We start from the raw sequence: 14,291 nt of genomic DNA, 5'->3' as shown, positions 1-14,291 counted from the left end.
CAAAATATTTCTAAATAACAATATATTATATTTTTAAAAACATGTCTGTTTCCACCCTTTGGTAGAATACAGTGCTTAACAAATTTATATACGACCAGCCATAAAAATAAGACAGCAAATCAGTTTTAAGTCTCCCTAAAAGCCTCCTTAAACTATGTTTAAATTTTGTCAAAAAACAAACTGAATTCATGTTTTTATTCCCCAAAATTTGAGCTGGGACACTGGACACTTTCACAACTAAAACTAAAGTTTCTGTTTAGGTAAGTAACTATAAATAGGCATGTAAAGAATAATAATGTGCGCTACTGTTTTATTTTTCTTCACCCTTCCAAACTAACCATACTTGTTCAGTCTTTTTCTGACTGAACTTTAACATTTAACATGCAAACTGAGGCCTGTAGAGTTTGAGATGTAGCTCTTGGGGTTTTTGCAGGTTCTCTGAGCATTGCATGGTCTAACCTTGGGGTGAATTTGGTGGGACACGTGCCTGAATGGTCCAGACCAGCAAACTACCAAACATCTGCTTTTATAGAGGTGTTGACACTTGCTGATGATCAATTAATTAAGTGCATTTAATTAGCAATGCCTGGCTGCTACTTTCCAGCTGATGGGGTGAGGCAGAATCAATAGATTTGTGTTCTAGCAATAAACATGCCTTACTATGGAAAAAGCCATCTTCACTGCTCAGTAGGAGTCAGGCCTGCTATGTAATAAAGGTGACAGTGTTATTGTCCTGCAGTTCAAAAATTGGAAAATAAAAACTGTAAGGAAGCAGGACTCTGGTTATGTGTTTGGTGTCACGAAAGTGAGGATTTGACAGTTGCTTCCAAGAAGGATTTCACAGACTCGGTGGTAGCATGTGACTGACAAGCTGCATCACAGAATGAAGAATGTGGAATAACTCTCCACTATCCACAGTGCTTTGCTCGGTGCTCGGATTTTAAAAGTACACCAAAGGGAATATAAATTTAGCCTGTGGAAGAAAAATTATTTTCACTCTGTGTGCAGACTGTCTGGAGCCACAAAGGTTATGTTCACTTGTTCCTGAGTGCCTTTCTTTCTCACAGGAAAGTATACAAGATACTAATATTTGTCTTGAAGGGAGAACAGATCAGGATGTCTTGAGTCACATGCCAGGAACAGATTAGCTCAATCTTATAGACATGCAAGCGTGATTAAAGGAACCTCTAATCACTTAATCACTCAAAAACAGTGCATTTTAAGTTTTATGTAAATTTGCCTTCGCTATTATTAGGCACGGATAAATACAGATTCCTTGAATGCGACTTCAAGCTGCCTAAAGCCAGGATGTTGACCTTAGTATAAGCAGACACACAAGCGAGTCATATGATTCTGCAGCAGACTGAACCACTGTAAGAGAAATCCATATAAAGTCTATCAATAATCTGTTATTCAGGAAAGTTGTGAGGCTAGTTTTAGGTGGGTACCTGAGAACCTGAGAAGTACATAAAGATTATTAGACATTATGGGCTTAGGAGTGGGTTGAACTGGGTAAACAAGTCCCTAGCAAGCGTGAGAGTGACTCCTGAGAAACAGTGATATATGGCCAATAAATGAGATCAGACGAGGAAGCGTCAAAATGTGTGTGTGGTTTTTTTTTATTTTTTAATTTAACAAACACAAATATAACATGCAAAAAACAGGCCTTTTTCAGTTACAAAAGAAGCATATGTAAGGTCATTAAGAAAATAATTCAGGGCATTTTTTGTCCATCATATAGCACTAAGATCTAAAAAAATAATAATAATAGTAGCATTTATTTTTCTTTTTTTTTTTTTTTTTGCTAACATACTCAGATTATTTGTCAGAAAGTCTTTAAAATATGTTTAATTGTTAAGAGAAATAAAATTTTAAACAAAAAACAAACAGGAGAGGGCAGCAACACTCCAGTCTAGTCTGTCTGCCTCAGAAGAAGAAGAAGAAGAAGACGTCTTTACGCATCATTATTGCGCGTCCTCAGGTAAAGAAGGACCCACGAAGGCTCCAAAAACAACGCGGGCTAATGTAAACTTCGAAACCGTATAGTCACTACAAATTCTCCATATAAATAAACTGTAACTGGGAAAGCCCGAAGCATATACGGATGTTACGTTCTGTCGATGCTGTGTTACAACAGAGGAGTGAAGTTTTTCCTCCGAGCTGGTAAAAACGAGCCGGCTAACGGAGCTAGCTACCGACCAAAGCTGCTGTGGCTGCGCAGTTTCGTTTCAGCTGAACTCACCGAAAACACCCAGTAGACCTGCCAAGTCTGTTCACGTTAGCTGACCAAATATACTTTTTAAATCGACATGGGTCAGTCTGCAAGACACCTGCAGCGAAAGCAGTAGATAACGGGTCATATTTGAAGTTTTTTTTCTCTCTCACCTTTGAAGATTTAACGTTTTATGTCCAGTCCTGGTAACGCAGGCTAACAGGTACTCCTCGGGTTTCCTGTAACGTTAACTCTGTTCTGTTTATGCTAATTTTCAATGTAACTAAATAATTTGACCTGCTTATTATATTCTTAATTGATGTTTAGCCGTGCCTTATAGCAGCTATCATAACAGGAAATACACAACACTAACGTTTCTTTCTTTTTGTTGTCTTCATATTGAGCATTCATATTTTATAAAACATTTAAGGGTTACAGCAAACGTTTGTTTCTGTCCTCAGCTTTTTTTAAAAATTGTTTTGACAGCCTAAAGCGACATCTTAACCATAATACAAAAATTGTCGAGGATGAATATTTTTTAATTAAAGTGATAATGAAATCATCAACTTATTCTATATCAAAGTGATAAACTTGTATATAGATATAGATTCTTAATTTTTTAGTGAAATCACTGAGAATTACTAAGCCACTAGTCTTGAGCCGTCTCTCATTTCTTTATATTTTGCTAGAAAAATGGGATAAAACATCTGCGAACATAAATGGAAATACAGTTTAAAAGGCACAGCGATAGTTTGTAAAATTCAAGAAAATGAATAATTAATATGATCACCTTTACTCTCAACATTGCCTTGAACTCTCCATGGCAAGCTTTCTTGTAGTTTCTTTAAATAGCCTTCAGGAATAGTTCTCCAGGGCTTTTTTGAAGGACATCCAAGGCTCTTCTTTGGTTGTTGGCTGCCTTTTGTTCTGTTTTTTTATCAAGATGATCCCACACTGCTTGAGCAATGTTGAGGTCTGGGCCTTGGGGAGTCCAATCCATGACTGATAGTGCTTTAGTGTGCGCTTTTACTGAATTAGCATTGCGTTTGGGATCATTGTCATGCTAAAAAATAAATGAAGCTTTTGCCAGTCAGATGTGTTTGAGATGGTATTGCGTGGTGGATCAGACTCTGGCAGGACATTAATTTTGATTAGATCTCCAACACCACTTGTTGAAATGCAGCCCAGAACATGAAAAGCCTCCATCATGTCTTACAGATGGCTGTAGACACTCACTGTTGTACCTCTCTCCTGACCGCACTTCATACTGTCGACAGTTCGAAACAAAAGTTTTCATCTTTAAGTATGGCTTCTTGACAGCCAACCTTCCACTGAGACCATTTCTGATGAGACTTAAGTGAACAGTAGATAAGATAAGATAACCTTTATTAGTCCCACATGTGGGAAATTTGTCAACTGAAGGACTTGATGCATCTCTCAGGGCATGTCATGTGCTGTAGATAGTTTTTTAGGTCTGCTATTTCTTTTTTTTTTGTCCTCCTTGTGTCCAGTTTCCACAATTAAAAATAACGGAAAGAAAGTCTGGCTGTTCGTAAGCAAAATATGAAGAAATGGATGTGTCTTAAAACTTTTTGCAAAGTCCTGTATAAATATTAATTTTGTCCTGTAAGAGCTTGTTTGACCAAATGTTTGTTTTTTAATCCATTCATCAGTCACTAAATTAAACCATTAGTAAAGAGTTCATAAAATATGAGTCCATCTCATACATGTTTGCATCATGTGCCTTTGCATTTTAGTTGATATGAACTTGTGCTTTAGTCATCGTAGTTGTAGCAGTTGCTTTATTCCCATCACATATCTTTGTTTTCTGTGTTATAATCTGTATGTTGTTATTCTTATTTTTTTTACTGTTATCTTCTTGGCTCTTTTTCAGCCGTAATGAAGAGACGAGCCGATGTGTCTTTTGCATCACTTCATGGGACAAAGAGGCATCGTGATGACAGCAGTTCAGATGACGAGTCAAGACTATCCCGTCAAGGTAGATAATTAAAACAAACAAAGACAACAAAAGAAAATAGTCTTATATTTAGGTACAAACCCAATCTTTTCTTACTATAGTTAAAACTGAAGCACCTACTAGAGATTTTTGGTTATACGTGGGCCAACAGCACACTAGTATCTCAGTTTCTATTGTTAACTAAATCATTAAACCAGGCGAAGATCATTCCTGCCTTCAACTGCCCAACCAGTTTTATTTTATATGTGCTCTGAAATTCTAAACTAAGGATGCCTCTCAAAAAGCCCCTGCCACAGCAGCAGCAGCATACAGATGATTATGTGGAGGAAGGTGCCACTGCAGACTCTGGGGAAGCTGACTTTCAGTTTGAAGTTAGCTCCAGTATGTCTGCTGAGCCTAATCTGGCCTCTTTGGCCAAGGCGAATAAGACATTCATACAAATTCAAATGGAGAGAGATAAAAGACAGGAAAAGAAGGCCGCCAAGCAGGAGGAGAAACTGGGCGTACTGTCACGTCAGGTCATGCAGCTTCAAATGGACCTTGAAGACGTCAGAGCCGGTCAGCCAACACGAGTTCCAGCCGGAGAACCCATGTTACAAAGGTTAGAAGAGTCGGACAACATTGAATATTACCTTTCCACCTTTGAAAGACTGGCAGAGGTCTATAACTGGCCACGGCAACAGTGGGCTGTCCGACTAATTCCACTGCTGACAGGGAAGGCGTTAACCGCTGTTCTGGCCATGGACCCATCATACACGAAAGACTATTACCTGCTGAAGACTGTTATCCTGAAAACGTATGAGATTAACAGAAATGCTTACCGCCAGAGGTTCCGATCTTACAAGACACCTGCTAAAGAATCCCCCCAAGAATTATATGCACGTCTGAAGCATTTGTTTTGCAAGTGGGTGGCTTATGACACCTGCACAAAAGAAGACATTATGGAGAAGATGGTCCTTGAGCAGTATCTTAAAGTGCTGTTCCCAAAGGTGAAGGCTTGGGTCAAAACACACAACCCAAAGACTGCTCAGGAGGCTGCTGACCTGGTTGATGCCTACTTGATTGGTCACAAGGGACCAAGGGTTAACTGCTATGCTGGCCTTCTCAGACCAACACGGGGTAAGTTTGGGGTAGGTGGTGGTTCAGCAAACTGTAGTAGACTATATTAAACCCTTCTGCTTGGTAAAAATCAAACACACAAAAAAGTGTGCTCTGTTTAAAATCCTGTAATATTTACTTCCCAAGATACACTCTCTGTCACTTTTAGTAAACATACTGATAAACGGGACATTGTATCCCAAATACGTTCCTGAAGAACTGTGGGATGTAGAAGACAGTACCCACTGTGTGTGTACATAGATGTAGTTTGAATTTGCCCACTGTATAACTCTGCAAGCACGTGAAGTACATACTTTACCATGACTTTCGTAAGTAGCAGCAATTCCTGAGTTGCCATATCCTGTTCTTATTCTGTTAAATCTAATACAAGAGAGTAGCACCACATTGTGTGGGAACATCACCAGGGCTAGAAGAACGTAATCAGAGGCTCCAGAAATGTTAGAAAAACCAGCGTTAGTTCAGCTAGACCCTGTATGCTCAAATTTGGCCACAGGTGGTCTTGCTCGGGTCGTATTCAGTCTCAGTCCACTTCTGGAGAAGCTACACCAGTAACACACGCAAGCTAACAACGTGGATCTCAAGGGCAGCATATGAAGAAAGGCTGGAGAGGTGCAGAGGGCAGTTTGGAGGAAATGCTGGTTCTGTCCTCAGTAAAGGAGTTACCTTTTCTCAAGTGGAAAAAGTTGATCCCATCATGTCTAAAGTCAAGTGATACTTGGACCTGTGGGTTGGTATACAAAGTTCATTCCTAGATTCTCTACACTCTATAACTTGACAAAGAAGAACCAGGCCAGTAGGGTTCAGTGGATTGTGTGGAGTGGAGTGTGAAGAGCCCTTTCAGACCCCTACTGAAGAGTTACAGCAGATATTCATTGCTCAGGCTGATGCCTGTGACCTGGGCTTTGGAGAAGCTCTGCTGCAGGTGGAACCAGGAAGCATGCATGCAAGTATTTGAGGATGCAGAATGAACGCCTTGGCATAGAGTGGGAATTGGACTTAAGTGTGACTTGTTGGGAAAAAAGTTCATCTTCTAGAATGGCAACCAAGCACTATAATCACTGAAGAACATGAGGGATACCCCCTCCAAGATAACAAGGTGCTTCCTGGCTGTGCAACCCCTTTGACGATCTCTACAAGAGTGTAAAACAGAACTGCGTAGCTGACTGCCTCTCCAGGATCCCGCAGGTGTTGTCTTCAGCAGGAGGAGGGGGAAATTGCAAGTCTAGAAAATTTACATTTTCAACACACTAGCAACTCAATTATATTATTCTGTTTCAACAAGCCAGCAAAATCTCATAAAAATATCAACTACATGGGAAAAATGAGTGCATGATTTGTTCCTGTAAGAGGAGCTAATCATAAGTGTGCTTCCTCCCCATTGAGCCTGTGCTCATTTACAAGTATATTAATGAAGATATGGTCAGCCATTGCAAAGAAGAATTTTAACCTAGTGTATTTTATAGATGCGTAAGATGGTCTAAGATTGTTACATTTGATGGATAATTCGTGTGTGTGTGCGTGTGCGCGTGTGCGTGTGTGTGTGTAGACTCTAGTCAAAATGACTCCCTTAGTGACCAGGAGGATCAAAGACCCGGGTTCTCGATGCCCTCCATATCATCATCATCATCATCCTTTGATACCCAGGACAATGACGCCGCCTCGCAGGCCTCCGCCAAGTTCGCTATGTACAACAGTGTGTCACAGAAGCTCATGGTAATGTATCAAAACCCTCTCTAAGCTGAGGTGTTTGACAGTTTCTATGTATTTTAAATTTTGGGGGGGGTTCAACTTTTCAGAATATTTCCAAACAACAAAGAATTTGACCTTAGAGTTTTATTAACTTACTTGTTTTTTTGCTATTTCTTACACTTTCAGGCCAAAATGGGCTTCAGAGAGGGCGAGGGTTTGGGTAAGTTTAATCAAGGACGCAAGGAGATCGTGGAGGCTTCTACTCAGCGAGGGAGAAGAGGTCTGGGTCTCACGCTGCAGGGTTTCCAGGGAGAACTTAATGTTGACTGGCGCGATGAACCCGAGGTAGGCAGTAGTCCTTTTTGGCATTTGTGTTTTTTAATCTTTAGGTTTGAAATAATATATGTGAATGATCAATTAACTGTCACCTGATCTCTGTTTTGTCTCTTTTCCTGTTTGTCTGCACAGCCCAGTGCTGTTGAGAAGGTTGATTGGTTCCCAGAATGCACCACAGAGATCCCAGACGCTGATGAGCTTAGAGACTGGATGATCCAGGGACCGGTAAAACCAGAAACTCAGATTCTCACTTACAGATATGCATGCGTTGCTTTTGCAGTCTATTTATATAATTCCTGATTTTCACTCTGGACAGAGAAAACTTAAAATTGAGGATGAGACTGAGTTTTGCACAGAAGATCTTTTGCACACTCTTCTACGATGCAAAGTGAGTTACATCAAGTATTTGCTTCTGTTAAATTTATTCCCACAAGGTATTTAAATTGTGGCAAGTGTACACCGGAAAAAAATGATGGAAGGGTCATAGATAACACAAGTTTACATATTTCTCAGCTGTGTAATCACTGCGCCTCTGTGATGTTTAGTCAATTTTTGATGACCTGGAGGGCGAGGAGATGAGGAGAGCACGGACACGCTCCAACCCTTATGAGACTATTAGAGGCGGTATCTTTCTCAACAGGTCAGTCTTTCGGTAGTAAAACACAGGCAGGATGAGTAGCCAGTGTCAATACTATATAAGTAGTTTCCTTTTTTAATAGTAGTTTGCTGCTATGAGTATTAATTTAGGTTGCTTCTTACATTTTTTACAATTTTGCACAGCATTCTATGGCCTGACAGTCGTTTAAAGACAATGATGAGCTGTATTATGTGCGTTGTGTATTTAGAGCAGCTATGAAAATGGCCAACTTGGACTACTGTTTCGACCATATGTTCACCAACCCAAAGGATTCCCAAGGGGTGAGTGGGTCAGCTGATTAATACTGAACTTTTTTAGTTGTATCACAGCACAAAGTTCCATATAAACAGATGGTGACATAAATCTTCTGTCTCATTATGCAGAGACCTCTGACGAAGGACCGCGAGGGCGAGCTTCTTTACTTTGGTGATGTGTGCGCAGGACCTGGAGGCTTTTCAGAATATGTGCTGTGGAGAAGACGCTGGCATGCCAAGGGCTTTGGCATGACGCTGAAAGGACCCTGCGACTTCAAGCTGGAAGATTTTTATGCAGCACCGAGCGAGCTGTTCGAGCCTTATTATGGTACGTTTACAAAACCCGCACGTCACACCCAGGGGACAAGAGAAACGGCTTTGTGTTTCCAGTGATGAATGATTCACTGAAATCGTCACCTCTCTGCATCCCAGGTGAGGGAGGCGTGGAGGGTGACGGTGACATCACTCGGCCTGAAAATGTGACTGCCTTCCGAAACTTTGTCATGGAGAGCACGGAGAGGAGAGGGCTTCATTTCCTCATGGCAGATGGGGTAAGACTAATATTTGTAGGATTTCACAACTTCACAAAAGGTTCCTGTGGCTTAATGTTTGGATCAGTTTCAGTATGGTCTCTGTTTTTTCCCAGGGCTTCTCCGTGGAAGGCCAAGAGAACCTCCAGGAGATCCTGAGCAAACAGCTGCTGCTTTGTCAATTCCTCACTGCAATTTCCACACTCAGGACGGGTATGCATGTCTCTTTAAAAGCTTGTAAATTGACACACTCACTAGTGTTCCTAAACTTTCTCTTTAACCACCTGTCACAGTACAGTGCGCATGTGCAGTATGTTTATAACCCACATTATAGTTGTGTCCCAAAACGTAGGCTGCATCCTCCTGAGGCCGCATTCTCGGTCTTCGAAGGACCCGGCTCACGTAGACCGCGAAGGACAGGTCCTCAGGAGGATGCAGCCCATGACTTTGGACACAGCTTAAGTCTCACTTTCTCTCCCCTAGGTGGGCATTTTGTCTGTAAGACTTTTGACCTCTTCACTCCCTTCAGCGTGGGTTTGGTGTACCTGCTCTACCTCTGCTTCGAGAGGATCTCACTCTTCAAACCTGTCACCAGCAGGCCTGCAAACTCTGAGAGGTGAGCCCACGTTATAATGTGTCTTTGTACATGTTAGAATACGATGAGAGTGTGTTTGTAAAATAGCTACATTTTCTGCCACCTACACGCTACACTTCAGAAGCTTTTGTGGCATCCCATTCACCAAGATGGGCTCATAGGGATAGCTCGCCAGGGTAAATTGTGCTGCAAGTCTAAACTGCTGCAGATTAAATCTCTCAGCTCACTGCAAGGAAAGTAGGATGATCTATAGATCCAATGTAGGATTTATGAGGGGGTTTATGTAAGTGAGGTTACAGATCTCTTCTCACATTGTCATCCACAGGTACATTGTGTGCCGTGGCCTGAAACCCGGCTCAGACGCAGTCAGGGAATACATGTTCAGAGTCAACCTGAAGCTGAACCAGCTGAGGAACACGGACAGAGACGTTACAGAGGTGGTTCCGCTGAATATCATCAAGGATGACACTGACTTCTACCAGTTTATGGTCAACTCCAATGAGAGGTAGAAACACTCAGAATCCACAAAGCCTTCAATCACTGCTCATGAAACACAGTGACTGACAAAGATGGTGTTTAATTGTCTCTTCAGCCTTTGTGCAGTCCAGATCAAGGCCTTGGCTAAGATCCACGCTTTTGTTGTAGACTCGTGAGTAAACACTGTTGAACATTTATCTTTGCTGCACTATAACCACGTGTTTGACATGGTGTTTTTGTCTGGAAACTGACTGGGTTACACTGTCTCTAGGAATCTCTCAGAGACAAGGCAAGCTGACATCAGGAAGGAGTGTTTGAAGCTCTGGGGAGTGAGTACAGAAGCCGATATACATACCAAACTGAAAGAGAATTTTGGAAGAATGACTTAAAAAAAGACAAGTTTTTATGTGCACTTTATGTTTATTTATGTCAATTTTTAGGTCCCAGACAAGGCCAGAGTCGCTCCTACTTCGTCAGACCCAAAGTCAAAATTCTATGAGCTGACTAAGGTCAGTTAATAAATTTGGGTTTAAATCAAATCCTACTGGGTACTGTACAGCGCTGATAAATGAGCTCTGCCATACAGACCGTAGAAACGAATGAATAATTAAAAGACAAATGATTTTTTCATGTGAAACAGTGTTATAAATAGGCTCATTAAACTTCTGAATGTGTCTCACTTTCTGCTCTTTTTCTGCTTCATATCAGAGCTCAGACGTGGAGTCGTTCCAGTGTAAGCCGACTCCTCTCAACTCCACCACACTCGAAAAGTTGCGCCATGTCTTGGACTACAGGTGCATTGTGGGAGGTGGAGAGCAGATCTTTCTTCTAGCACTGGGGGTGAGTTGGATGAAAAAATGTGGTTTGTGTGACATGGAAAACAAAACATAACAAGAAGCACTCCAAGACCTCAAACCTCCACCAAGGCAGTGTCATAAATTCTGTTGTGTTTGCTCTTTGTTTTGATTGAACACTGTAACTACCCCAGAGACTTTAGCGTCTGCGTGACTTTGATCAAACCTGGTTTTCGATGACTTTTGCAGAAGTCTCAGATTTACACCTGGGATGGGAAAATGCCTGTGCGCTGGAAGAAAATGGAGAATTTCAAGCTGGAGCTGCCAAGAGATACACTTCTAAGTGTAGAGATTGTCCAAGAACTAAAGGGCGAGGTGAGAGAATGGACTAAAACTCTGTGACAGACTCAGGTTTTCTTATCACTTATTATTCTGATCCTCTTGGACTCAAATTTTCTGTTTAATCATTTTTTTAAGGTATCGACCTTTTACAGCTAGCCTCAATCAGAATGCGTGACTTGCATTGCGGTTTATGTGCAGCTGAGTAGGATGCTTTCTGAGCTGTGTTACGCTCTCCCTTTGGTCCTCAGGGCAAAGCTCAGCGCAGAATCAGCGCAGTTCATGTAATGGATGTGCTAATACTGAACGGCACTGATGTAAGAGATCAGCACTTCAACCAGCGGTGAGACATTTTTATCCACTAGCTTAAAAATGGGTCTTTGTATGAGAAAAAAGTAGAAAATCATTAAAAAGACTAGTAATGTATTCCCTGTATATTCAGTTTTATATTGTAATCGTTTCAGATAATCTTCGTTGTGTCTGCTAAATGATGTTTGTTATGTTTCCAGGATCCAGATGGCTGACAAGTTTGTGAAGGCAGTGGCTAAACCCAGCAGACCAGACATGAACCCCATCAGGTACTCCCATCTGCCTTCTTTTAATTTTATTTTCTTACTAACTAAATATTAGTTTATGCAATCTCACATGGTTTATAATTCTTAGAAATACTGCTTCCAAGTACTGCTGTGGTAGTTGTGATCGAACGCTGAGCAGAAATCTTACTTGCAGTTTGGTAAGTTACAAAGATTACAAAGCATCTTTTTTCCCCCCAGAGTGAAGGAGGTTTACAGGCTGGAAGAAATGGAGAAAATCTTTGTCAGGTATGGGAAGAGAACCCTTTGAGTAGCTGCCGTGTATATTTACTACTGCAGCTTCTTAGATTTGTCCTGTTTTTCAAGATCAAGGCTCCTTTTATGGCGCTTGTCAGAAAAACTTGTCATTTCCTTCCCCACCCAGACTAGAGATGAAAGTGACAAAGAGCTCAGGAGGTGTCCCGCGTCTGTCCTACACAGGCAGAGATGACAGACACTTCCTTCCCACGGGCCTCTACATCATCAAGACTGTCAATGGTCTGTATGTTGTGATTTGTTTTAACTGCGAGCACAAACAATGCTGCGAGCAAAATGTCTTTATTTATTTATTAGTAAGTAAATAAATGCGGGATTTCTTTTCTCCTCCACCATTCAGAGCCGTGGACGATGGCGTACAGCAAAAACTCCAAGATGAAGTTCTTTTATAATAAAACAACCAAGGAGTCGACCTATGCAATGCCACCGAACTCTGCTGCTCCTTTCCAGTATGTAGCGTCCTCTTAATTTCTCTCTTTATTCCAGAGATTCACATCTGAAAAAGTTCGTATGCTTTTTAAAATAAAAATAATAAGTGAATGTAAATATTTTAAGATCTCATAAGTAGGGCTGTTCGATATAACGATATATATCGGATGACGATAAAAAATCGTTTCATTTTACGCTATCGTTTGTTTTGTGGTGTCGCAAAATAAACTGTTTATGGCAATATTTTTTTTTTATTGTTTTGATGGTCACTGTAGAATTTCTTAAAGTTCTCTCTTTCTCTTATATTTAGTAACCACATTTAGTAATAACCACACTACGGAAGGACAAGCGACTGTTTTTATGCATTGTCGTTAGCAACAATGATCGTGTGGCTCCGCCGTGCGCTTGTTTATTTTCCACATAAATCTTTCACAGTAAAGCTGAAGATCCTGTTGAGATTTTTCAAAATGAACTGAATCACGTGACAGATGAGCGGCCAAAAAGAGCGTCAAGTGCTAAAAAATAAACCTTAGAACAGGCTTTTCCCCGAAGCACGCCGTGTAATAAATACTCACGAAGAAAATTACGGCCGTTTCAAGTTGAAACGGCCGCCAGGTACACGATACCCAGCTGAAAACACTTCACGCAAGTCGAGTTGCCCAAGATTCACAGAATTAGCTGAAAATGTAAACTTTTTGTGATATATATCGTTGTCAGGACGATAAATGTCTTCTATCGGGAAATTAGATTTTGGTCATATTGCACAGCCCTACTCATTAGCTCATGTTTTATTCACAATAGAACACAGGAAACGTGTTAAACAGCATTTAAGCTGTTTCACTATTTCATGGAAAATATTGACAAATTCTTTTCCTTGCAGCGTGTGCCACTCCGAGCGGCTCTTCTGGGCCTGGGTGGATGGGGTTATAGTTCATGATTCTCAAACCAGAGTGGACCCTGAGAAACTGTCCAAAAATGACGTGCTGTACTTCATACACCAGCATTACCAGCCCTGAAAGACTCCCAGTCACAGGGCTTTGTCAGCTGCAGACTGTACACAGAGTGCGCTGGGTTGTGAAGCCTTGGCAAAGAGTACAATCCAGTTCACTAATCGTCATTTCATTTAACAATCAAAGGACGGTTATTAAAATGACTTTACAGCTGATTGTTTTTATGAATCTGTTGCTTACTGTCTTGTTAAATATCAATAAACTGCTTTATGACCCTTTGGAAGGTACCTCCATGTTATCTTGTTATCAGGTTGGAGTTGTTTGCTGCTGTTTTTAGCAGTGGCAAGTCCTCGTAAAACTGATGTTTGACAGACCAGTCTATTTTTCAGTCTTTTCCACTTCCTTTGACTCGACCTTTGATTTTGAATTGTAATGAGTAGCATTGCCTTATAGGAAAACATGGAGACAAAGGTGTTTGCTGTGCCCTATAGATTCAGTTTCTCCAGTTCCTCCTCAATGCCACTCTTGTTTTTGTGCACACTGCATTAGCAGTGATAGATAGGGTCACAAGTTCAAACTGTGAATCCACATCTGTAATTATTCTTTCTTCTCACCATGACTGGTCTTCTAAAGAAAACACACGGGTCTGTTTGCCTCATCTTTACACTAACAGTGTCGCGGTGCTTTCCCTTGCAAAACTGTGTAGCATGTAAATCACCCTTTAAGTCGTTCTCACAGTCATTTCAACGTGCATTCAGAGATGGAGCAGCTCTCTCCTTTCCACGCTTCTCTGTCATCTAGACTGTGGGAGTGAAGTTTGGAAGGTGTCCCCTTTAGCTTTGAGGTTGTTTGTACCCCACCTGCTCTTTAAGATTGTGCCTCCATATCTTCTAGTTGTGTGTCTGGTTTTTGTTTTTTTTAATGCTGCAAATGAGTTATTTTTCTGGTGTAAATTTAGCTTTCAATCTCTTTGATGTAAATATTAATAAGTAAATAAATGGGAGATGCTGTTCCCACAATATATGTTCAACTGCCTGGTGATATTGGGTGGAGACAGTAGTTGGAGTAAAGGCTGGATTAAGCTGTTAGAAGGCAACGGGTGTG

General features: G+C 41.0%; 1 protein-coding gene across 1 annotated transcript; it reads left to right on the top strand.

Moving 5' to 3' along the window:
- Positions 1 to 1,922: 1,922 nt before the first annotated feature.
- Positions 1,923 to 14,210, top strand: cmtr1 (cap methyltransferase 1). The gene is made up of 24 exons (XM_005734434.1): positions 1,923 to 2,435; positions 4,107 to 4,211; positions 6,856 to 7,022; positions 7,185 to 7,343; positions 7,467 to 7,559; positions 7,651 to 7,722; positions 7,880 to 7,974; positions 8,180 to 8,252; positions 8,355 to 8,553; positions 8,658 to 8,776; positions 8,872 to 8,968; positions 9,239 to 9,371; positions 9,676 to 9,855; positions 9,943 to 9,999; positions 10,099 to 10,156; positions 10,268 to 10,336; positions 10,536 to 10,667; positions 10,871 to 10,996; positions 11,212 to 11,303; positions 11,470 to 11,538; positions 11,734 to 11,781; positions 11,918 to 12,030; positions 12,149 to 12,257; positions 13,118 to 14,210. The coding sequence occupies exons 2-24, from the start codon at positions 4,112 to 4,114 to the stop codon at positions 13,251 to 13,253; spliced, it is 2,496 nt and encodes an 831-aa protein (XP_005734491.1). The 5' UTR covers positions 1,923 to 2,435; positions 4,107 to 4,111; the 3' UTR covers positions 13,254 to 14,210.
- Positions 14,211 to 14,291: the final 81 nt, after the last annotated feature.

The sequence above is a fragment of the Pundamilia nyererei genome, unplaced genomic scaffold (genome assembly GCF_000239375.1).
Source record: "Pundamilia nyererei isolate P.nyererei 1_Seehausen unplaced genomic scaffold, PunNye1.0 scaffold00058, whole genome shotgun sequence".
In the NCBI taxonomy this organism is placed as follows: Eukaryota; Metazoa; Chordata; class Actinopteri; order Cichliformes; family Cichlidae; genus Pundamilia; species Pundamilia nyererei.
Note: the sequence above shows the minus strand (reverse complement) of the source record. Positions and strands in the feature narration are given on the sequence as shown.

Excerpts from the sequence above, each read along its gene's own strand:
- cmtr1 (XM_005734434.1), top strand. The coding sequence starts at position 4,112 with ATGAAGAGACGAGCCGATGTGTCTTTTGCATCACTTCATGGGACAAAG. Across the intron at positions 7,560-7,650 it reads ACTGGATGATCCAGGGACCG|AGAAAACTTAAAATTGAGGA; the intron begins GTAAAACCAGAA and ends CACTCTGGACAG. Across the intron at positions 7,723-7,879 it reads ACACTCTTCTACGATGCAAA|TCAATTTTTGATGACCTGGA; the intron begins GTGAGTTACATC and ends TGTGATGTTTAG.